This window comes from Centruroides sculpturatus, unplaced genomic scaffold (assembly GCF_000671375.1).
Source record: "Centruroides sculpturatus isolate CEXI.00-Female unplaced genomic scaffold, Cexi_2.0 scaffold132, whole genome shotgun sequence".
Taxonomy (NCBI): Eukaryota; Metazoa; Arthropoda; class Arachnida; order Scorpiones; family Buthidae; genus Centruroides; species Centruroides sculpturatus.
Window position 1 is genome coordinate 555,725 of NW_019384471.1, and position 24,088 is coordinate 579,812.

The 24,088-nt window shown below is 31.6% G+C and overlaps 1 protein-coding gene across 1 annotated transcript; it reads left to right on the forward strand.

Moving 5' to 3' along the window:
- The first annotated feature begins 18,211 nt into the window (after nt 1–18,211).
- LOC111621174 lies at nt 18,212–21,991 on the forward strand. The gene is made up of 5 exons (XM_023363240.1): nt 18,212–18,267; nt 18,937–19,088; nt 19,291–19,447; nt 20,804–20,928; nt 21,199–21,991. The coding sequence occupies exons 2-5, from the start codon at nt 18,951–18,953 to the stop codon at nt 21,283–21,285; spliced, it is 507 nt and encodes a 168-aa protein (XP_023219008.1). The 5' UTR covers nt 18,212–18,267; nt 18,937–18,950; the 3' UTR covers nt 21,286–21,991.
- Nucleotides 21,992–24,088: the final 2,097 nt, after the last annotated feature.

Genomic DNA, 24,088 nt, shown 5'->3' on the forward strand with positions numbered 1-24,088 from the left:
TCCTTTATGAAGGCATAGAGCCTTTACTACATGAAAATGAAAATTAATGAATACACTGTGTACAGTAATTTACCTGATAAGACAGACCTCAGAAAAATACTTTATGAGAGCTTTTATACTTTTATAAAGCTGTCTATAATGAAAATTAATTAACTAAGGATTTTTTTGCCCTGCCAGGGTATGGCCGAGTTATACGGAGTGCCGGATTATCGGATTTTCTACTGTATTGAAAATTTTAACGATATAATTACGGATAATAGATACACAGTATTATATTTTAATTAGTAAAAGTTATCGAAGCAAGAATTGGCATTTAGTGGGCATAGGAAATCTATTACATCTAATATAACAGAGGTAATTATACTTGCTTATTTATTAAGTACGTTAGATAATCTATTAATTAAAAATACATTTAGAGAAGTCTACGGTTTTTACTAGCTTATCGAACAAACGAATACGAATGGACCCTAGACCAGGGATGGCGAACCTTTTTGTGTTTGCGTGCCATATTGTAAGCATACTTAGCTTTAAAGATATTTATGCGTACCAAAGTTTCAGACTTCGAATAATGATATTTAAAGAAATTAAACGAATACGCTTTAATTAGAACAAATGTAAAAAGCCGATTGAAAAAAGGATGATCAGGTGATAAACCGAAAAGATTATTGAAAAAGACAGAAATCGTATGATACATTACGTGCCACTTTGGGCACGCGTGCCATAGTTTGCCACCCCCGCCCTAGACCATCACTGACTGACTGCCCCTGGAAGTCAGTTTCTTACCGAAACACAGCTTCCCTATCATCAAATGTCACGGCACGCCACTGCTTCTTTCTAAGCGCTCGTCTTTGCTCATTCCTTTCTCTTTCCTCTATCGCTCTAGTCCACGTATGCCTACGTAGTCCACATACATCATAATACGCGTTCACGATACTTTCGATTCGTCACTTTTCCGTCGTAGATTTCCCATTGTACAATTACATGACTCATAGCCTGGTGATAACGGAGAAAAGAGACAGATAGGACGTCGGCATAAGTCACAGTTATGATTTCACAGATTCGAGACAGCTCGGTAGCCCGAACGGCCCCAGGCTTTCGCCCATGAACGCTAAGTAACTTTCATTACAAGCATTTAGCTTTCCGAAGTACATGACAACAGTTGTTACGCATTGACAGCCGCGAATTTCGTGCAAATAAGCTGCCTCGATTTGTTCGATTATGTTATCAACTCAATTTGATATTTATTTTCACATTTTCATTTGGCGATCCTTCTCTGTTGTTTTTTCGTTATTTACAAGTGTAGGTTATTTCATTGTTATCCACATTTAATATCATCACTTATCACAAACTGCCATGACGCTCTTGTCTGTTCGCTACAACTGTCAAAAATTAACGCGATTGGCGAAGCGTAGTGACAGCGGGCCAATAGAGAGCAGGATCCTTGCCATAATGCGGTTTGCGCGCCAATTTTCGTACGTGCGTTAATCGAGCCGAATACTTTGGCCGAATATTCGGCTATTTCGCCACGCTCCTGGCCGAATATTCGGTTATTTGGCCTGAGACCGAATATACTATTTGTTGCAACACTAATTTATATAGATTCTGTTAGAAAGTATCAATTACAGCAAACATCAATGGCGAGTTGATTTTACTACCAAAAAAATTAATGGATTAAATTTTATAGACGAAAAAAAAATTGTATATAACTGGTGAATATAAAAACATTATATTCCAGCCTCCCAAAGAAATTTCAAACGTTAAATATTAAAATAAATTACGATAAACACAGTTTTTTTGTATACATTTAATCGATGTTTTACTACGAAATAAATTTCAACTCTCAAAAATGTTTGAAGGGTGAGTGCTAATAAATTTGATAATTAAACACAATATATTAAACTTATTGTTAAAACGAAAAAATTAACATATTTGATCAGTATATATATATATATGTACAGTACAAACTGCCGGCAGCACTTCAGCATTAAGGCTGTTATACACGATAAGGAAATCCTTTGAGGATTAACAGTGATTTTTTTTCTATCTATCTATTTTTAAATAAAAATAATTCTTTATACGTTGGGAGATATTTTAATAAGTTTTGTAAATTACTATGTTCGATCCAGCCAGTTATATCCGAGTTTTTTTCGTCTGTTAAGCACATCCTTTGAGGATTTCATTACCGTGTATACCAGCCTTTATGGTCAATCAACACAAGTACCAGAATACCGGTAAGCTCAAATACGAGCTGCCGCTTGATCTGCCCAAAGTTCAGCAACAAAAAGAAATTTCCGAACATAAATTCTCTGTTGAATCTACTTTTAAAATACAACCAGACCTAAAGCTTTCAGAAAATTCCGATCTTTTATTCGTTTCGAGCGATCACTTTCTTAAAGCCGGTTCCACACATTCGGTATTCCTCGATTTATCTCATTTGGTCAAACACAAATTAAAGAAGAGGAGTGAAAAACAAACAATACTGAATATTAAGTTACGAGTAAATCGTCCACACCACTCTTCAGGATCAACTTTTAAACTCGTTGTTTCGATTAGTTTTCGACGTGTGATTTTTACATAAACGCTTGTAATGACACGCGATTTTGACGTACAGATATTTTATGAAAATTCTGGTTAAATTTTTTCTGAAAATTGTTAAATTAATTAAATGCTTATTAATTAAAATGTGCTTATTAGTCCTTCGAATAGTTTTCTATTCGAAAAACTAATAAGCATATTTTATTAACACGCGCGTATTGGACTGCAGATGGTCCGATAACCTCATCCTAAATAATTTTAGAAAGCGTTTTAAGTTCAAACACATAAATTTACATACTTTTCGTGTCAGTGAATCAACGGAAGAGCTTGAGCTCCCGTAGTTCCATTAAATCCTTATGATTTTCTATATAAGCTTAAACACTAATTTACGACATTATATGAAAGTCAAAGAATGACATTTTACTCTCTGAGTCTTCAAAATCATTCCGCGTTTACTGGCGTAATCCGTTGCTACAAACATTTTATTAACTGAATACAATTGTCTTTTCCATTAAAGCAAACGCCGTTTATTTGTTAATTTATTACAGAACAAACACGTTCTTTCGAATCGGAGCCACGGATTTTCATTTATAATTTCGGATAGGGTATCTTTTTATTTACAGTTACTCTGACATATAAATATAGGTTTTAACCGAATAGATTTAAAAAATGAATACACGTATAACGGCGAAGCTTTCCAAACAAAACAACTCGTACACGGAAGAAACTCAAGACGTAAAGAAAGGGAAAGAAAACACCAATAAGACGGAAGAAAACACCAATAAGACGGAAGAAACACCAGTAAGACGTAAAGAAAGGGAAAGAAAACACGGTCTTGGAAACAATCCGGAATGGTACGTACAAGAAACTTCAGGACTTTCAAAGAAATCTAAAATCGTTAGTGAAGTATACGCACCCTCAACAGCCACGAATAGGGACAAAATTCAGATTTTTTAACATAGAAATAAATTCGTTAATGCCAGAGACGTAAAATAAACTTGAAACGAGTAAAAACACCTTGTAATAATTACAACACTATCGGACAATTGTTAATCTTAAATGTTAATTAGTTATGTTATTGCATTAATTTTATAGAAATTATTTTTATTATAATAGTAATTTAGGATTTGAATATTAAAAATTCAATAAATACGTTCTAAATTCCATTTTAAATTTGGACTAAAGAAACGTTCGATATAACGTTGTTTCCGATCCGAACACAATTTCACACTTTCCCTCTTTCATTAACGACTGCGCAAACAGACATGAATGAAATATGNACACGAACTGTAGACTTTTTCCCGAAGAATACAGTCGAGGATAAACATTCCTGTTGCAATCTCTGTAGTTAAATTTTATGATGTGCCGAGTTAAAAACAGATGTTTATAAATATAGCAATTTTGTACGAAGTGTACAGTTTGTGATAAGTATAAAGTGTAATTCATACTGTAATTGCTTGTAATAAATTGAATTTTTTATCCCGTAATGTTATCAATCGAATATTAGCATAGAACGTTCCAATTCTTAAAGAAATCGTAACACGCATATTTTTTTATAAGTCATTTTATATTTAGAGAAAAAGTATTAAAAGTTTATTTTAGATGAAATTTTTAAACAATTATTTAATTCTACTTTTGTAACAAAAATCAATAATTTTAAAAATTATTATTCAGTAGACTGATGAGGATTTTCACGATTCCTTTCACACTTTGTTACTAAGGGAACTGTGAGGTGATACTTTCACTTTTGAAAGAACAAAGTCACTTCTCAAATGACTCACAGGAAGTGTAAAGATGACAAGAAAAATAAATTTTCTATCTTTTTACAGCTTTAAACCATTCTAAAATATTGACTAAAAATCATAAAAATGTTCCCTATCAAACTCTCAGTTTTTTAAATAAATCTTCATTGATGTTTCTGAAAGCAAGAACCAAGGTTTTATGTAGTAACGATATAAAATATTCAATGATTATATCAGGTAAGTTCTTAAGTAGCTGTGAATCGGAAATCTCGCCTAAAGTACAGCAAAAACAACAGAATTTATAGAATTCTGTCAATTTTCTTATTCTTAGCTGGATTCTGGTCTTGAAACTGTGAGTTTTCTTTCTTTCTTTATCTTGNTTTGAATATTAAAAATTCAATAAATACGTTCTAAATTCCATTTTAAATTTGGACTAAAGAAACGTTCGATATAACGTTGTTTCCGATCCGAACACAATTTCACACTTTCCCTCTTTCATTAACGACTGCGCAAACAGACATCAATGAAATATTTCAAGCTATTTGGCACGTGTTAACAAAAGATTACGTAAAGTTTTCAAGCAGAAAACAATTTGCCAATGTTGCGAAGAAATTTAAAATAAAATAGAACTTTTCTCGTTGTGTTGATGCAATGAATGTGGTGCAAATCGCTCAGGTCTTTTTTTGTGATCAAAAAATAAACCAAAAAAAAAAAATTCAAAAATAAAATTATTCTCATGCGTAATTCTAAGCAAGTTCTGTGATTAGCGTGACGTAATCACGTTTCTAATTGTTGCTTAAACAATAGATAGCAATAATACATTTTCGGCCATTGTCGAAGCGTTTGTTCGGTGCTATAAAATAAGATTAATCAGTAAGTTAAAGTACATTTTTATTGTATAATTATATTTACTAACGTGTCAAAAATAAATATAAAAACATAAAATTAAAAGTAATTTTCGACCAGATGATTAAAAATCAGAATAGAATGATATAGAATGTTAAGAACGGCGAATATAAACCTATTCTTAGTGCCGATAACGATATTTAACTTTGCATTCATTTTCTGCTTGAGACAATTACATCATTAAACGTATTTTCTTCAAATAAATAACAATTTATTATTTCGTTTCCGCATCTTATCCAATATCTCAATATTGAATTCTATTAATAAACATTTAGTCATTTATGTCACCGGGAATAACTCTTCAGTAAAACTGCATATTAATTACTTATTTTACGATTGTAACAATTTACACTTTCCACACAATTAATAATGTCAAATTACAATGTAATATTTATACTTTGTAACAGAAATAAATTGACTTTTGCTAAATACTTAGTATTATTGCTGTGGATTCTCAATGGATGTAATTTTCCAAATATATTTTCTACAATCAGAAATTCATCTGCTAATTTGCTGTAAACCGTTCGTCATTTCCTATATTTTTCTCTTTCAAATTCTTATATAATTATTAAATTCACGCGAAAAATCTTTTACGAATTGCTGTGTTTAATGCGTTTAGTTTTATTCTCTAGTTTTTAATAATCAAATGGAAATACGTAAATATTCCGATTGTGAAAATAATGTTAGTGCACAAGATGCGTTCACAAATACAGTGAATGCAATCCTTCAACTGACACGTGATATCAATGCTGATTTTCCAGAAGAAACAGAATTATCTTCTTCTGTAAGTTCAATTCAAAATAGTTTAAAAGTTCTTATTATCTAAAAATTTAAAATTGAAAAACACAACATGAGAAATGCACAATTTATGGAAAGTGTTGATTGTAATGGCTGCAAATTCTTTATTAATTAATAAATGATGTTTTTGCGAGTAATAAAAGAACATTTCGATTACTGTAAGATTATTCTATCAGGAATGAAAACTTTTCACTTTTTACAAAATTTTGACGACGAAGAGAAGGGTACTTTTTGGTTTCTGGAAACTACTAGTTGTGAAAATAGACCTTTGAAGAGAGAGTTTTTATTTTTAGAGAAGTATTCATTGGTCAAGAAAATAATATATGAAGAAAAGGAAGAAGTGGAGGTGTTGGTTGAAGGTGAGGTTACAAAAAAATTATAAAAAATTATTAAGAAATCTTTTAATGTTAAACTCATTCTGTTCAAATTTATTTAAATTATAGAACTTAATATTAGTTATTCATTTGCACTGTTTCACGTGTGTTGTATGTCGTAGTTTATTATATTCGAAACAATTCAAAAATAGATCATTCATTTCTACAAAGATTCCATTTATTTCGTCAAAAACACTTTCGATGATGATTTTTGTTCTTGTTTAAATAATAATTTCAACCACATTATATAAATATTCAGCAGTAAACATGATTAATTAAAAGTAAACCAACGAATAAAATAATTGCAACAAACACAACCTTAACATTGACGAAATGGTTCATTGTCTTGACCAGTTCTCGTATCAAATGTAATTGTAAATTAATTTATCATTTTTCAAAGTATATGTCGAGAAATTTCCAATAATTTTAATACAATTGAATGAACTTTATTTTTCCGGCTGTTATATTATTTGACCTTGGAGTTTTTTGGAATGGTTGTGACACCTCCGAACAGAAAAAGTAAAAAAAAAAAGAAATATGTGTGTGTGTTTATTCACGTCTAATTCGTTTAATGTCTCTGGATAGGTAAACATTACAAACCGAAATTTTCACGGTAAGGGGCATCGTGGGCATTTAATTTTGATGGCTAAAGGTAAAAAATTAGAAGTGGGTCAATTATCTCGTCTCGAGCATAGTCTGGATTTTTATGAAAAGTTTACACGCTTTACAATTTTTACGAGTTTACAATTTTCTATACAATTCGTTTCTATTTTCATACTTAAGTTTTCTCCGCATTCTTTGAGGGTGTGACGTAAACACATAGTGTATAAATGTAGAACTCAGACATCGAGGACTAAATTCGAATTCTATTGAAATGAAACACGAAACTTGTGTATAATTTTTTATATATAAATTTGTTGGAATTATAATTACCGACATCCGGTGTAATTAATAAAAGTCGTAGTCTACGCCTGTATCCAAATACACTTAAAAAACAGACAATTCGTAAAAGGCACGCAGAGATCTGTATTAATATTGAGTGTATTATATTTTTGATCCTTTGATATATTATCGATGTAAGAAATGGACGTATAATATATTAAGATTTTGAATAGTTGTAGGCATTACGATATAAAATTACATAAAGGTAAATTCTGAAATGATTTTTGTAGATAAGAATAGAAACAAAGAGATGACGGGAAAAAAAAACAGTCGAAAGAATTAATTCAACAGGATAAGAGAAAAAATAATGATGATAGATTCATCTAAGTTTTCTGCAGTATATCTATACTTCTTTTTCGGTGTTGATTCTCTTTCAACTAAAGTTGATTCTGCTTCTGGAAGTTGAGGAAGTGAAGAATCAATAGTAGAAGGAATTGTTATATTATGAATAGCATCTTCAATAGCTTTTAAATCTTGTCTAACATCTTGAATAGGAACCTCTAATTTCTCTGTAACTGGTTTATGAAACTCTGAAAGACTTTCTTCATATCTTATTTTACCTAATAATTGTTCTTCATTCTTCTTTCTTAGTGCTCTATTCTGCTTAGCTAAAGTAAGTAACGCTTTCTTTGTCTTCTCATCCATTTACTAAGCTAAAAAAATTAGCTCAAGTTAAATATTAAGCTGAACTTTTTTAAACAAATAAATGATTAAGATAAAAGATTATACAGAATCAGATGAATATGAAGATCCTAATCAGAATCCATTATTACCTAAACATTCATTCAGACTCTTAATCGTTGTTGGTCCATCAGGATGTGGAAAAACAAATCTCTTATTAAATCTAATTTATGATCAACTGAATTTTAATGCTTTATACGTATGTGCTAAAGATATATTCGAACCTAAATATCAAAAACTACAAGAAAATTTTACACAATTTGATGATGTTGAAGAGGAAAATATTATAAGTTTGAAAAGAAAAAAGAAATATGAACTACTTGAATTGTTTCATAAATTTAAAAAAGAAACATTATTTACTAATAACATAGATGATATGACTGACGTTGATAGTTTAAATCCATCAATAAAAAATCTGATTATTTTTGATGATTGTATTACTGAAAAAGATCAATCAAAAATTAAAGATTTCTTTATCAGAAGAAAGAAGAAAAATGCTTCAATTATTTACGTATCTCAATCCTATTATTCAACACCAATTGATATAAGAAAAAACTGTAATTATATTATTTTCTTCAAGATTCAAGACAGAGAAATTAAACAGATAATTAGAGAAATAGATGGATCATTTTGTATAAATTTATATAGTAAAGCTACTCAAAAACCATACGATTTCTTTATGCTAGATCTTAAAAACCCAAATATAAAATTTCGACGTAATTTTACTCCTTTATAAATGGAAGAATACTTAGAAAAGAAAATATATGTTTACAGAAAGAGTTATAACGATTATCATATAATTAGTGTATCATTAACAGTTGGAAAATTTATATTTAGTGCTTCATGGTCTATCTGCGTTTGTTATAGTTCCGTTAGCAGTATTAAGCTGAGGAGCAGGAATAATCGAAGTTATAGATAAGTCATTAAAACTATCGGAAAGAAAGGAGGAATACAAGCAAACATTTAAATTTTATAAACAGCTATTTAATCTATTCAAAGCTGGGAACATATCAGAATCTGACGTGTATTTGAGAGAAGAACAGTTTATTAAAAATATGAAATATTTACCGTTAGAGAAATATATAAAAAAAGCACAATTGAATGGATATAAATTTTTGAATAAATGAATGAATAAAAGTGGTGGAGGTATTGTTGGATGGCTACAAGATAAAGTGAATCCACCTGAAATGCATATATCTGGATATCAATATTGCGGCCCCTTTACAAAACTACAAAAAAGATTAGAAAGAGGTGATCCTGGAATAAATAGAGTAGATAAAGTTTGTAAAAAACATGATATTGCTTATAGTAAATAAAAAAAATACAGCTGATAGACATATAGCAGATCAAGAAATGCTAAATGAATTAGATCATATTGATAACCCATCGAGTGCCTTTTATCCACTTGGAGAAAAACAAGCAAGAGCTGTCATAAAACCAATCATTAGTGCAAAGAAGAGATTCGGTCTTGGAATTTCTCCCAATATAAATAGTATATATTGTTTAAAGTGTAAAAAGAAAACAAAAACAAATAATATTATAGAAACAAGAACAAAAAATAATAAACCTATAGCGAAAGGAACGTGTACCGTTTGTGGTACTAAAAAAGCTGTTTTTTTATGAGTTCGATCAAAGATGTTTATTATAATCCAGAAACTGGTTACTGTGGTATAAATGAATTACAAAGAAAGACTGGTTTACCTATAAAAGTTATTAAAAAATTTTTACATCAACAGAATGAATATACTAAACATTAACCGATTATAAGAAAATTTAATAGAAGAAGAACTTACGTTTCTCGCATTGATGATCAATGGCAAGCAGATTTAGTAGATATGCAGAAATTTAAAAGATATAATGACAATACAAATTATATATTAACTGTTATTGATATATTTAGTAAATACGCTTGGGCTATTCCAATTAAAAAGAAAACGGGTGAAGAAATATCCAAAGCATTTGCTAAAATGTTTAAAAAAAGATCACCGAAAAAGCTACAAACAGATAGGGCGAGTGAATTTATTAATAAAGTTACACAACAGTTGTTTAAAAATAATAATATTCATTGGTTTACTACAGAAAATATAGAAATAAAATGCTCAGTAGTCGAAAGATTTAATAGAACTCTAAAGACAAAAATGTGGAAATATTTTACTGCTAACAACACTAAAAAATGGATAGACGTTTTAGATAAATTAATTAAAAATTATAAAAACTCTTATCATAGATCAATAAAAATGACTCCTGTAGAAGCAAGTATAGAAAATTTAGAATATCTATATATAAAAAACCATTTAAGAAAGGTTATTTACCCACCTACACAGAGGAAGTATTTATAATATCTGAAGTGTTGAAGACGAATCCAATTACTCATCAAATTAAAAATTTAAATGATGAAGATATTAAAGGAACTTTTTATGAAAATGAGTTAGTGAAATATGATAAACAGGATAAAGTTTATAAGATATTAAAAATTTAAATGATGAAGATATTAAAGGAACTTTTTATGAAAATGAGTTAGTGAAATATGATAAACAGGATAAAGTTTATAAGATAGAAAAAATAATTAAAAAGAAAGGAAATAAATATTTAGTTAAGTGGTTAGGATATCCCGATTCATTTAATAGTTGGGTTGATAAGTCTGATATTTTTTTATATTAATGTCACAGATGACGTCATTTTTATAACATCACTGATGACGTCATTATTTTATGATGACACTGATGACGTCATCGCTTACGTCACTAGTGCAAAACATTCCATCGTGCACCATTTACATTCATCCATCTCTTCCTTTTATTCTCCCTGCCCCTATGTCCGCTATTCCATTTACCAGAAAAGAACAATCTTTCCAGATACTCTGGCTTTTACAAGGCGTCCTTACAGACGGGCATTCTCGGGAAAAGAGAGAGGAGTTTATTATGGATGGAATGTTTAGATATTGCTGCAGCATCCACCGCTACGGTAAGAGAACTACACACCACCGTTTCCTGCCAGGCTTAAGGGCCCATCCACCGACAGTCTGCGATAATGAATAGCATAGACAAATCCAATATACTATACGAAGTGAACAGTATTTATACTAACCACTTTTTTGACATCAATATTGATAGTGTGGTTTGTTTTAGTATCATTTCTCTATTCTTATGATTTGAATATTTTAATCGAATTTGGAGTTTTGTTTAATTAGAATATAAACTAACAAATTACTAAGTAAAATGATAATTAAATAATAATTAAGTGTTTTTATTTAATAAACAAATCATTTTTCTTAAGTATTGGTCGAAAGTTAGCGGGCTCGTCTAGTGGACCTTTTTATGGATAACTTTAATCTTTACCTCCAACCACGGTTTCGGAATTCTAGCAGTGTCATAAACCCGATTAAATAACATGGCCAAGTAAGGAACCAATGTATCTTTAGAGTAAACAATTAAAGACGGTGAAACATTATCCACCCCGGAAGCAGAACGAATTCGCATTTTTTGAAGTGATGTATTTACCTCTGAATCACAGATAGGGAGATCTAAAATAGGATCAACAACACGAGAAGCCATCGGTAGTGACAAAATCGGGGGTAAATTCGATGTATTTAAACTAAATAACTGTTGATAATAAATGAACCAAACGGTCAAGGAAATCTCTTGGTCGAGTATGCGCCTGACCCGACAAAAACGACCTACCCAATACCAAAAGGTCCTAGAGTCTCTAATACCGGCCAACTGTAAAGCATAATTACAAAAATATTTCCTCTTTTTGGCCTTAATAAGTGAATTATATTGTCGTTTCAAATTTAAAAAGGAAGCCAAATCAGCCTGACTATTAGATCTGCGGAATTCGCCCAAGGCAATGTTCTTCGCTCGCTTCTGAATGTAGCATGACCCATCAAACCAAGAGGGACGAATCCTCCTGTAAGGTTAATTACCTTCAATTAACACATTTGGTCTTCTTGCTATAGAGCATAGCTCGGACAAAATAATAGCATAGAAATCATCAACAGGCACAGAATAAAAGTTTAAATTCTGAAAACTCTGCGATACAGCGTCACCAAACAATTCTACTTTAGAATCATCCCAAACAAAACGAATCTTGGTGGGACAAAGCCCATCAACGAAAGAAAATCTGTTTCCGGTCGACAACTGTAATTCCACTGGAAAATGATCCAAAGATGAGAGAGACCCAACACGAAAGGATTCAATTTTATGAACCAGATTCTGAGAAACGACAATAAAGTCTATGACCGATCTAGCCACTTTTGACAAAAAAGTTAGTTCACCTGGAAAATCTCCCTTAGTATTAAGGAGAATAAAATCGTCTTCAATCAACCAACGCAGAAACTGTCTCCCAGCCGTGTCAACCTTTAAATCTATTTACCGTCTGACATCAAAAATGTTGGGAGAAGCTACATCCAAATGTGAATCAATTACTTCACCAATATGGACGTTAAAATCGCCCATTATCACAATTCCATTGTAGTACGAAGACCAAGAGTTCAAAATAGAAGAAAACAAATCTAAACGTAAGACCCGCAGCCTTGGCGAACCAGCATATACCAACAACACCAGGATATTCCTAGGTTCGAGAACCGAATACAGTGATAAACCAATCGCCATCAAATCAGGGCGAGTTTCCAATAACTCGAAGTGCCCTCTAACTTTTTCTAAAAAGAACAAAATACCACCATGGGGTCTACCTGGCCCCAATAGCTTTTCTGCTGGAATCATAAAATACTTCCAGTTAACTGAAACAAAGTTAGCAAGAGAATCTCTATTCACTGAAACCATCCAGGTTTCAACAAGGGCTAAACAAATTAAACCTGGTCGTTTAGTCATGTAATCNAGACCCAACACGAAAGGATTCAATTTTATGAACCAGATTCTGAGAAACGACAATAAAGTCTATGACCGATCTACCCACTTTCGACAAAAAAGTTAGTTCACCTGGAAAATCTCCCTTAGTACGACCATTAAGGAGAATAAAATCGTGTTCAATCAACCAACGCAGAAACTGTCTCCCAGCCGTGTCAACCTTTAAATCCTCTACCGTCTGACATCAAAAATGTTGGGAGAAGCTACATCCAAATGTGAATCAATTACTTCACCAATATGAACGTTAAAATCGCCATTTATCACAATTCCATTGTAGTACGAAGACCAAGAGTTCAAAATAGAAGAAAACAAATCTAAACGTAAGACCTGCTGCCTTGGCGAACCAGCATATACCACCAACATCAGGATATTCCTAGGTTCGAGAACCGAATACAGTGATAAACCAATCACCATCAAATGGGGCGAGTTTCCAATAACTCGAAGTGCCCTCTAACTTTTTCTAAAAAGAACAAAATACCCCAGGTAGACCATGGGGTCTACCTGGCCCCAATAGCTTTTCTGCTGGAATCATAAAATACTTCCAGTTAACTGAAACAAAGTTAGCAAGAGAATCTCTATTCACTGAAACCATCCAGGTTTCAGCAAGGGCTAAACAAATTAAACCTGGTCGTTTAGTCATGTAACCCAACAGAGAACACTTGATGCTAAACCCACAACAATTCCAAAAAAACAAAGATTCCGAATAACTACTCGAACCAAACTGGTCCGGGCACGATGAAGTTGAAAGTCTCTCCAAACCGACTCTTTTGCGGGAAGGAAAATTCAAAATAAAAAGGAAACAGGCACCTCTATTAAGCGATGGCCCGATATAGAATATGTGAATCTCTTGTCATCTACATATAATACGTCATCTCGCATAAAAAACACGACGACCAGCATCCCGGTATTCTTTTAAAAAAGAAACCAGGTTTTTGCGGCGAACACGGGAATTAAACGACAAATCCGGTGCCAACCTAAATTTCACCGGTCTTTCCATGCCCTCTTGTTGAGTTTTCGTCCGAAATTTTTGCAATAAATGATTTCGACATTTCCAGGACGATAACTGGATGCAATAGAATTCCCGAGCTTTACCTCGCAAACGGGAAGCACCGACAATATTGTGTCCCGACAGATCAGTCACATCCAATTCCTTAGAAAATAGGTTAACAATATAATCCCGCAAATCCAATTCGATCGGAATACTATGATTAAACAACATTAAATTGCTTCTGTTTGAAGCATTAACTTGTTTATCGTAGGCAAAGGAGTGTAACTCACCAATGTCGTCCAAAGGTAACTGTTGTTGCTGTTCAAGTTTATCTAGTCGCGAATATACTTTAGAAAAGTCGGTTTTTAATTTTCTTACCGAAGACAATGTCGACTGGTTGGCCATTTCCAAATTGGCGAGCCTATTTTCGATACACTTCAACTGCATCATTACTGGATTTAAAGTCGTTTTCAAATATTGTCGTAAGGTTAACAATTTTCTATCTGAGTCCGGAGGAGATTGCCACTTAAAATAATGTTTTAATTTTGGATATTTTACACCCGGATCACTCGGTGAACGATGATGTTTAGTTCCTTTACGTTCTTTTTGGGTTTGCTTTAACGCTTCTGGCGGTGTACATGGAAACATTTCCGAAAAAAATAAAGCTAATGACACAGAATAACACAATAGAGCAAAAAAACGTACCAACTTAGGTAACATATAAATAAAAAACTTAGTAATTTACAATAATTCACTTAACAAAATCTTCCACAAAAAGTCACCAGCAGCCTAGGTTACTCAACAAAGCCTCCGGATTGTTTTAATATTTAAAAAGTAAAGACTATTTTATGTTATTTTTATGTACGTTTCTTCACAAAACTATATTTATAATTTTCTTTAAAAGTATGTTCGTACAATTGAATATTTTGTACCGGGTATGTATAATTGTATATCCATCACACATTTTATTTTAACAAGTTTTTATAATTTTATTTCTAATTTTAGCCCTTATATTATGGCTAGCGATTTAGAATGTAATTGCGATATTTTTAATTTATTTTAAAAAAGTTTTGGCTCGAGACCATATAATGAAAAAGAAAACATTATTAAAAGAGAAAGAAGACCAATGCCTAAATTAAATATAAATACGTCAACAAAAAAATTTGTTTGACGTTTTCAGGATAAAATTTATGAAGACATAAAATGGCTTTGTGGTGCATAAAAATGCAAAAATTGTTTTGTTAGCCTTGCTAACAAAATTTTCAAATGAAATTAGTGTGTGGAATAAGAATGGCTTTGACGATTTAAATAATTTGAGTAAAGTTTGCAAAAGACACGAAAATCACGACTCTCGCATTGATTCTTTCCTAAAATTGAAGCAATTTGGAAATCAAAACAGAATATAATTTAACATTAGTACACAATATAAAATAAATATTGAAAATTATAACGAGATAATTACGGCTAATAGATATATTTTAATTAGTAGATGTTATCGAAGCGAGAATTGGCATTTAGAGGGCGTATAGAATCTATTAAATCTAATATAAGAGAGTTAATTATATTAAACTTGCTTATTTATTAAGTGCGTTAGATAATCTATTAATTAAAAATACATTTAGAGAAGTCTACGGTTTTTNATATATTTAATCGACGTTTTACTACGAAATAAATTTCAACTCTCAAAATTGTTTGAAGGGTGAGTGCTAATAAATTTGATAATTCAACACAATATATTAAACTTATTGTTAAAACGAAAAAATTAACATATTTGATCAGTATATATATATGTGTGTACAAACTGCCGGCAGCACTTCAGCATTATGGCCAATCAACACAAGTACCAGAATACCGGTAAGCTAAAATACGAGCTGCCGCCCGAAGTTCAGCAACAAACAGAAATTCCCGGACAGAAATTCTCTGTTGAGTCTACTTTTAAAATACAACCAGACCTAAAGCTTTCAGAAAATTCCGATCTTTTATTTGTTTCGAGCGACCACTTTCTTAAAGCCGGTTCCACACATTCGGTATTCCTCGATTCATCTCGTTTGGTCGGACACAAATTAACGTAGAGGAGTGAAAAACAAACAATTCCGAATACCGAGTTACGAGTAAATCGTACACACCACACGTCAGGATCAACTTTGAAACTCGTTCTCTGGATTAGTTACGATGTGTAATTTTTACATACTTTTCGTGTCGGTGGATCAACAGAAGAGCTTGAGCTCCCGTAGTTCCATTAAATCCTTATGATTTTCTATATAAGCTTAAACACTAATTTACGACATTATATGAAAGTCAAAGAATCACATTTTACTCTCCGAGTCTTCAAAATCATTCCACGTTAACTGGCGTAATCCATAACTTTAAACTTTTTATTAACTGAATACAATTGCTTTTCCATTAAAGCAAACGCCGTTTATTTCTTAATTTATTAAAAAGCAAACACTTGTAAGAATTGATACGAATATTGTTTATTCTCAATGATCGACATTATTCTGTCTATAGAAACACGTTGTAGCATAATCCGTCTTTGAAATAACAGAAAAATTAAAAATAAATCGTGGCAAATTTATTAATGGAAGTTATAAATCACGTGTCAGAACAGTGACTCGATCTGGAAGCTGCACGTTCCTTCGAGTCGGATCCACGGATTTTCATTTATAATTTCAAATAGGGTATCTTTTTATTTACAGTTACTCTGACATATAATTATAGGTTTTAACCGAATAGATTTAAAAAATGAATACACGTATNCCCGGGCGGCTAACACCCACGGTACGCCACTGCGCATCTGAACTCGTCTATCAAAAAATTGGCGCATGGTATGCAAAAGGTTGGCCACCCCTGCCATAGACCATCACTGACTACTGCCCCTGGAAGTCGGCTTCTTACAGAAACACAGCTTCCATATCATCAAATGTCACGGCACGCCACTGCTTCTTTCTAAGCGCTCGTCTTTGCTCTTTCATTTCTCTTTCCTCTGTCGCTCGAATCCACGTATGCCTATGCATACATCATAATACGCGCTCACGATACTTTCGATTTGTCAGTTTTCCGTCGTAGATTTCCCATTGTACAATTACATGACTCATAGCCTGGTGATAACGGAGAAAAGAGACAGATAGGACGTCGGCATAAGTCACAGTTATGATTTCACAGATTCGAGACAGCTCGGTAGCCGAACGGGCCCAGGCTTTTGCCCGTGAACGCTAAGTGACTTTCATTACAAGCATTTAGCTTTTCGAAGTCTATGACAACAGTTTGGCATTGACAGCCGCGAATTTCGTGCCAATAAGCTGCCTTGATTTGTTCGATTATGTTATCAACTCAATTTCATATTTATTTTCACATTTTCACTTTTCGGTCCTTCTCTGTTCTTTTTCCGTTATTTAAACGTGTAGGTAATNTAATTATAGGTTTTAACCGAATAGATTTAAAAAATGAATACACGTATAACGGCGAAGCTTTCCAAACAAAACAACTCGTACACGGAAATAACTCAAGCATGAGTATAGAAGATTCAATTAGTTAATGATGAGTTTAAAAACGGCTTATGTTTTACCGAGTAACTGAGTAACATTTAAAAACTAGATTCGAGCAACACCAATAAGACGTAAAGAAAGGAAAAGACAACATGGTCTTGAAAGCAATCCGGACGGTGCGTACAAGAAACTTCAGGACTTTGAAAGAAATCTAAAATCGTTAATGAAGTACACTCACCCTCTACAGCTACGAATAAGCACAAAATTCAGATTTTTTAACAGAAATAAATGCGTTAATGCCAAAGACGTAAAGCGATATCTAACGGCATAGAGATAAAGCTGGGATCAGTAAAAAACACCTGTAATAATTACAACACTATCGGACAATTGTCTATCTTAAATATTAATTAGTTATGTTATTGCATTAATTTTTTAAAGAGTATTTTTATTATAATAGTAATTTAGAATTTCAATATTAAAAATTCAATAAATACGTTCTAAATTCCATTTTAAATTTGAACTAAAGAAACGTTCGATATAACTTTGTTTCCGATCCGAACACAATTTCACACTTTCCCTCTTTCATTAACGACTGAGCAAACAGACATCAATGAAATATGTCAAGCTATTTGGCACGTGTTAACAAAAGATTACGTAAAGTTTTCAAGCAGAAAACAATTTGCCAATCTTGCGAAGAAATTTAAAATAAAATAAAACTTTTCTCGTTGTGTTGATTCAAGGAATGTAGTGCAAATCGCTCACGTCTTTTTTTGTGATATAAATAACAAAAAAAGTTCAAAAATAAAATTATTTTCGTGCGTAATTCTAAGCAAGTTTTGTGATTAGCGTGACGTAAGCACGTTTCTAAATGTTGCTTAAACAATAAAGAGTAACAATATATTTTCGGCCATTGTCGAAGCGTTTGTTCGGTGCTACAAAGTAAGATTACAAGTAAGTTAAAGTACATTTTTATTCTATAATTATATTAACTGTTTACTAACATGTCGAGAATGAATATAGAAATATAAAATTAAAAGTAATTTTCGACCAGATGTTTAAAAATCCCAATAGAATGATATAGAATGTTAAGAACGGCGAATATAGGACTATTCTTAGTGCAATTGACGATATTTAACTTTGCATTCATTTTCTGCTTGAGACAATTATTGCATTAAACGTATTTTTTTTTTTTCAAATAAATGACAATTTATTATTTCGTTTCCGCATCTTATCCAATATCTCAATATTGAATTCCATTAATAAACATTTACTCATTTATTTCACCGTGAATAACTCTTCAGTAAAACTGCATATTAATTATTCATTTTATGATTGTAACAATTTACACTTTTCACACAATTTATAATATAAAATCACAGTGTAATATTCATAACAGAAATAAATTTACTTTTGCTAGATTTTAAGTATTATCGTTGTGGATATTCAATGGATAAAATTTACAAAATATGTTTGTACAATGAAAATTTCATCTGTTTATTTGGTGTAAACCGTTCGTCAATTCCTATATGTTTTCCCTTCAAAGTCTTATATAATTATTAAATTCACGCGAAAAATCTTTTACAAATTGCTGTGTTTAATGCGTTCACTATTATTCTCTAGGTTTTAATAATTCAATGGAAATGCGTGAATATTCCGCTTGTGAGAATAATGTTAGTGCAGAAGATGCTTTCACAAATATAGTGAATGCAATCCTTCAACTGACGGCTGATATCAATGCAGATTTTCCAACAGAAACAGAATTATCTTCTTCTGTAAGTTCAGTTCAAAATAATTTAATAATTCTCATTATCTAAAGGTTTAAAACTGAAAAACACAACACGAGAAATGAACAATCTTATAAAAAGTGTTGTTTGTAATGGCTGCAAATTCTTTATTAATTAATAAATGATTTTCGACTATTTCGACTACTGTAAGATTATTCTATCAGGAATGTGAACTTTTCACTTTTTACAGGATTCTGACGACGAAGAGGAGGGTGATTTCTGGTTTTTGGAAAGTACTCGATGTGAAAATAGACCTTTGAAGAAAGAGTTTTTATTTTTAGAGGAGCATTCATTGGTCAAGAAAATAATATATGAAGAAAAGGAAGAAGTGGAGGTGTTGGTTGAAGGTGAGGTTACAAAAAGATTATAAAGAATTATAAAATAATTTGTTAAAAATTATTAAGAAATCTTTTAATGTTAAACTCATTCTGTTCAAATTTATTTAAATGATAAAACTTAATATTAGTTATCCATTTGCAGTCTTTCACGCCTGTTGTATGTCGTAGTTTATTATATTCGAAACAATTCAAAAATAGATCATTCATTTCTACAAAGATTACATTTATTTCGTCAAAAACACTTTTGATTTCGGTTTTTATTCAACTAACAATTTCAACCACATTATATAAATATTCAGCAGTAGACATGATTAGTTAGGAATAAACCAACAAATAAAATAATTGCAACAAACACATCCTTAATATTGACGAAATAATTCATTGTCTTGGCCACTTCTGGTATCAAATTTAATTGAAAATTAATTTATCATCCTTCAAAGTATATGTCAAGAAATTTCCAATAATTTTAATAGAATTCAATGAATTATATTGTTCCGGCTGTTATATTATTTGACCTTGGAGGTGTTTGGAATGGCTGTGACCCTTCCGAACAGAAAAAGTAAAAAAACGAAATATGTGTGCGTGTGTATTCACGTCTATTTCGTTTAATATTTCTGGATAGGTAAAAATTACAAACCGAAATTCGCACGGTAAATTGTTTAATAAATTTGTGGACATCGTGGACATTTAATTTTGATGGCTGAAGGTAAAAGATAGAAATAGGTCACCCATCACGTCTCTCAGCATAGTCGGTGTTTATGAAGATTTTACACGCTTTTAGCACTAACAAATTTGTATACAACTCGTCTCTATTTTCAAACTTAAGCTTTCTCTTTATTCTTTGATTGTGTGACGTAAACGAATAGTGTATAAATGTAAAAGAAACGCTCGTAAAACTCAGACATCGAGGACTAAATTCGAAATTTATTGAAATGTAACACAAAACTTGTATATAATTTATTGTATATAAATTTGTTGGAATTATAATTTCCAACATCCGGTGTAATTAAAAAAGTCGTAGTCTATGCCTGTATCCAAATATACTTAAAAAACAGACAATTCGTAAAAGGTACGCAGAGATCTGTATTAATGGCGAGTGTGTTATATTTTTAATCCTTTGATTTATTTACAATGAAAGAAATCCGATTTGACATTTACTTACGTAGTAATTATATTGCATTACCCCGCTGTTTACACAATAATAACACTTTCTAACTTCCTGTACAGTTTATATAGAAATACAGAGATATATTTCTACATAAACTTATTAGTCTGATACATATTTTTATAATGAATATGTTTGAATAGGTGCGGGCATTACGATATAAAATTACATAAAGGTAAATTCTCAAATTATTTTTATAGGAAAGAATAAAAAAGAAGAGATGACAGGAAAAAATAAAAAGATTAAAAAATTAAGTCGATTGGATAATAGGAGAAATAATGATAATAGATTCGCATACAAAAGTGAATTGGATGATAATGATGAAGTAAGCAATTATTTTCTAATTTTCTTTGATTTACACTTATGAATTCATTTTCGTTTCTTGCTGAATTTCAATTTCAATATTATTTTGCTATTTTAAGACTCGTTTTCTCTCTTGTATTCACAATGATTCTATACATTCGGGTTACTTTACCTTCGTAATATTTAATAATACATAACTTTCGTAATATTATTTTTAAACGAACATTGTAATTTGAACCTGCTGTTAATTTATCTTCATATTTTATTTACGAAACATTTTTATTATTTGCAGGAAACGACCAAATGTTTCCATATTTTTGTGGATTTTTTCCGCAGATTTCCATCTATCATCTGTTCCTGTTTAAAAAGAAAAAAGTAAAATGTCGGAATGTAGATCATCGTTACATTCCGTTTAGCTAAAAAAAAAGAAAAAAAAGTTATATTTTTTTAAATATTATTAGAAAAATCTATTGTTCTTACAATTATAACGAAGGCACATTACAAAATTATTTGGTCCAAATATCTGGTGTGCAACTTTCATTGGCAGGCGCCAACGTATAATCTGCTCTATACTTTCGGCCGAATTATTAATGCTTAATAAAAACAGAGCGAAAGATAATTTCTTATGCATTGGAGAAGTCATTAAAATGTTATTGAAGGTTATCAGAGGAAAGAAAGCAAAGGTCATCAGAAGGATATGTCAAGGTGTCCCTTCGTAGAGGCATAATCACCATACTTGTCTCTGCAAGGGAAAAAGCGAAAGACATAAGAAGGAATTGGCAAGGTGTTCCTTCGTGGAGACATAATCACCGTACTTGTCTCTGCAAGGAAACAAAGCGGAGGTCATCACAATAAATTGTCATGGTGTCCCATTGTGGAGGCATAATCACCATACTTGTCTCTGCAAGGGAAGAAACCAACAAAGTGACAATTGAAATAGTAAAACAGAAATCTGTTAGCCTTTAATAATAGTTCGATTAAGTAACAAAATAATGAATCGTGGCATGAGAAATGCTATTTTTCGTAAAGATAAAAGCTTCTTTTTAATGAAATCTTTAAGGCATCGGCAAAATTTTTTTTTGAATGAAAGAAAGAGTTACTTCCATTTGATCTGAAAGTTTAAATTTGAGAAATGGAATTGGAATGCACACCTTTTAACATCTGTTTCTATATTTTTCTCTAAGAAAATGTTTTATTTTCGGTTTGTTATTATTAATTTCAAAATTTATGAGCTTGATTGCAACTAAAAGTCGTTAATCTTTGTATTGCTCTTTTCACACAATAAATTATTGTGCCTTTGAAGTGTTTACTGTTCAATTTATTATAAAGTTTATCCGAAAAATTTTTAAATTTATTCCACGAAACATAAACAAAGAATGATAGACACTTTTTTGTATACAAATGTAATAATAATTTTAGTTATTCAGGTGTGTAAGGCATACGAAATATATGACAGTTAAAATTTGTTTAATGATATTGTCATATATTTTTCGTATAATAGTTCACACACGCATTAAACACATACAATATTACGTATACATTTGTATACACTGAAAAATAAGAATTAAATCTGTATAATTAATACAATCAATGTATTTATTAAAGAAAAACCTGTCACTCATCCATCGATAAGGAAGTTTTAAAGCGATTTACCGAAATTTACAGACATTCTCTGGGTACCAAGTGTCGTATAGCGTATGGCTACACAGTTACGATATCGCCATACACGAGCGTGCACGTTTACATTCGACGAGTTGGGTGGAAAAAGCAATATTTTGTCGTATATCTGGCAGACACGTTAACGTAGACAACATCGTTGACATTTCCATAGGGAAAAGCCAGCGATAGATTTTGTAGCGATTTGGGAAATCTTTCCTAATATGTTTGAGGAAATTCTCTTGTGATAGAATTTCTCTCTGTTTGCGCCAGTTCGTAATGAGCGTTTCTCTCGGATGGTGGCCATTTTGCAACATTACCTCCCTTTAACGAAAGAAAAATGCACGAAAATGCACAATTTTTGATGTTAGTCTATAGACTTTTTTAAAGTCTTTCTGCCTTATGGGCACTAAGAGGGCATCTTTTATCAGGCCCATTACGAATTCAGCCAGGCCCACGATGGGGCGACCGGCTGGTGAGGGACGGGGCTCGACATATCCGAACGGAACAACCCCCGAAAAATTCCTGCGGTTTTCTCGACTCGTCCAGATACGATCTCAGGTCCCGCAGAGTGATAGGTTGCTACCTTGACCCCTCGGCCATCTGACCGTCAGTTTACAGAGTTCTCTATATGTGAATGGCTTACAAAATTTTCTCTAATATATAGTTTGTTTGTATTAATTACGTAAATTTTTTCCATTCATTTATAATCATAAATTCATATTAAAAAAAATATGGTTCGTCCCTTCGAATCAAAAGTACGCATTTTTTTTTTCGATTACTTTGCAAATAATCAGGAAAGTCGTATTGCAATTTCAAGTAAATGCAATTTAGATTAATAACACTCTTATCTAATTTTTAAATTAATTTACTTATTTTAATTGTATTTTAAATAATACAAAGCTACACAAGAGAGAATATAAAAATATAGAATCATCAGAACAATACTTCTGCCTTTCAAATTTCTGTTATAAAATACTTTCATTGTCAGCATTCTTAATAGAGACCAGTGCCAGCCCGAGACAAGTTTTAGGTTGAAACGAAATCTTATTATGGCGCCCCTTTGGTTGTCCCTAATTTTTACACTTTAATTTTCTTTACCACTGAGGAGTCTTGTAGGACTTAGCGCCTGGAGTGACTGCTCCGTTCGCCCTATGTTAAGACCGGCTCCCGTACACCTCGTATTGTGCAGTACTGTATTTGACAGATTTCTAAAAATGTAAAGCCACAGAGGAGATAAGAAACAACTAAAGTTTACCTACAAAAGGAAAATATTCAATAGCAGATTGTGTATATAATAATGTTGAAAATGTATAATTATCAATAAATTTTTTTTCTTAGCTAACGTTCAAATAAATGATTGCCGATCTGTTAAATGAGGCTACAAAAATCAGCAGAAAAATCTTGAGATTAAAAGAATTTAAGAACGAAAGTCTACATATTCTGTAGAATAACTTTTATAATATACTGTATAATTTCAAATATTTTGATAAAAAATAATGAACAATAGTGATATTTTAAAGCTA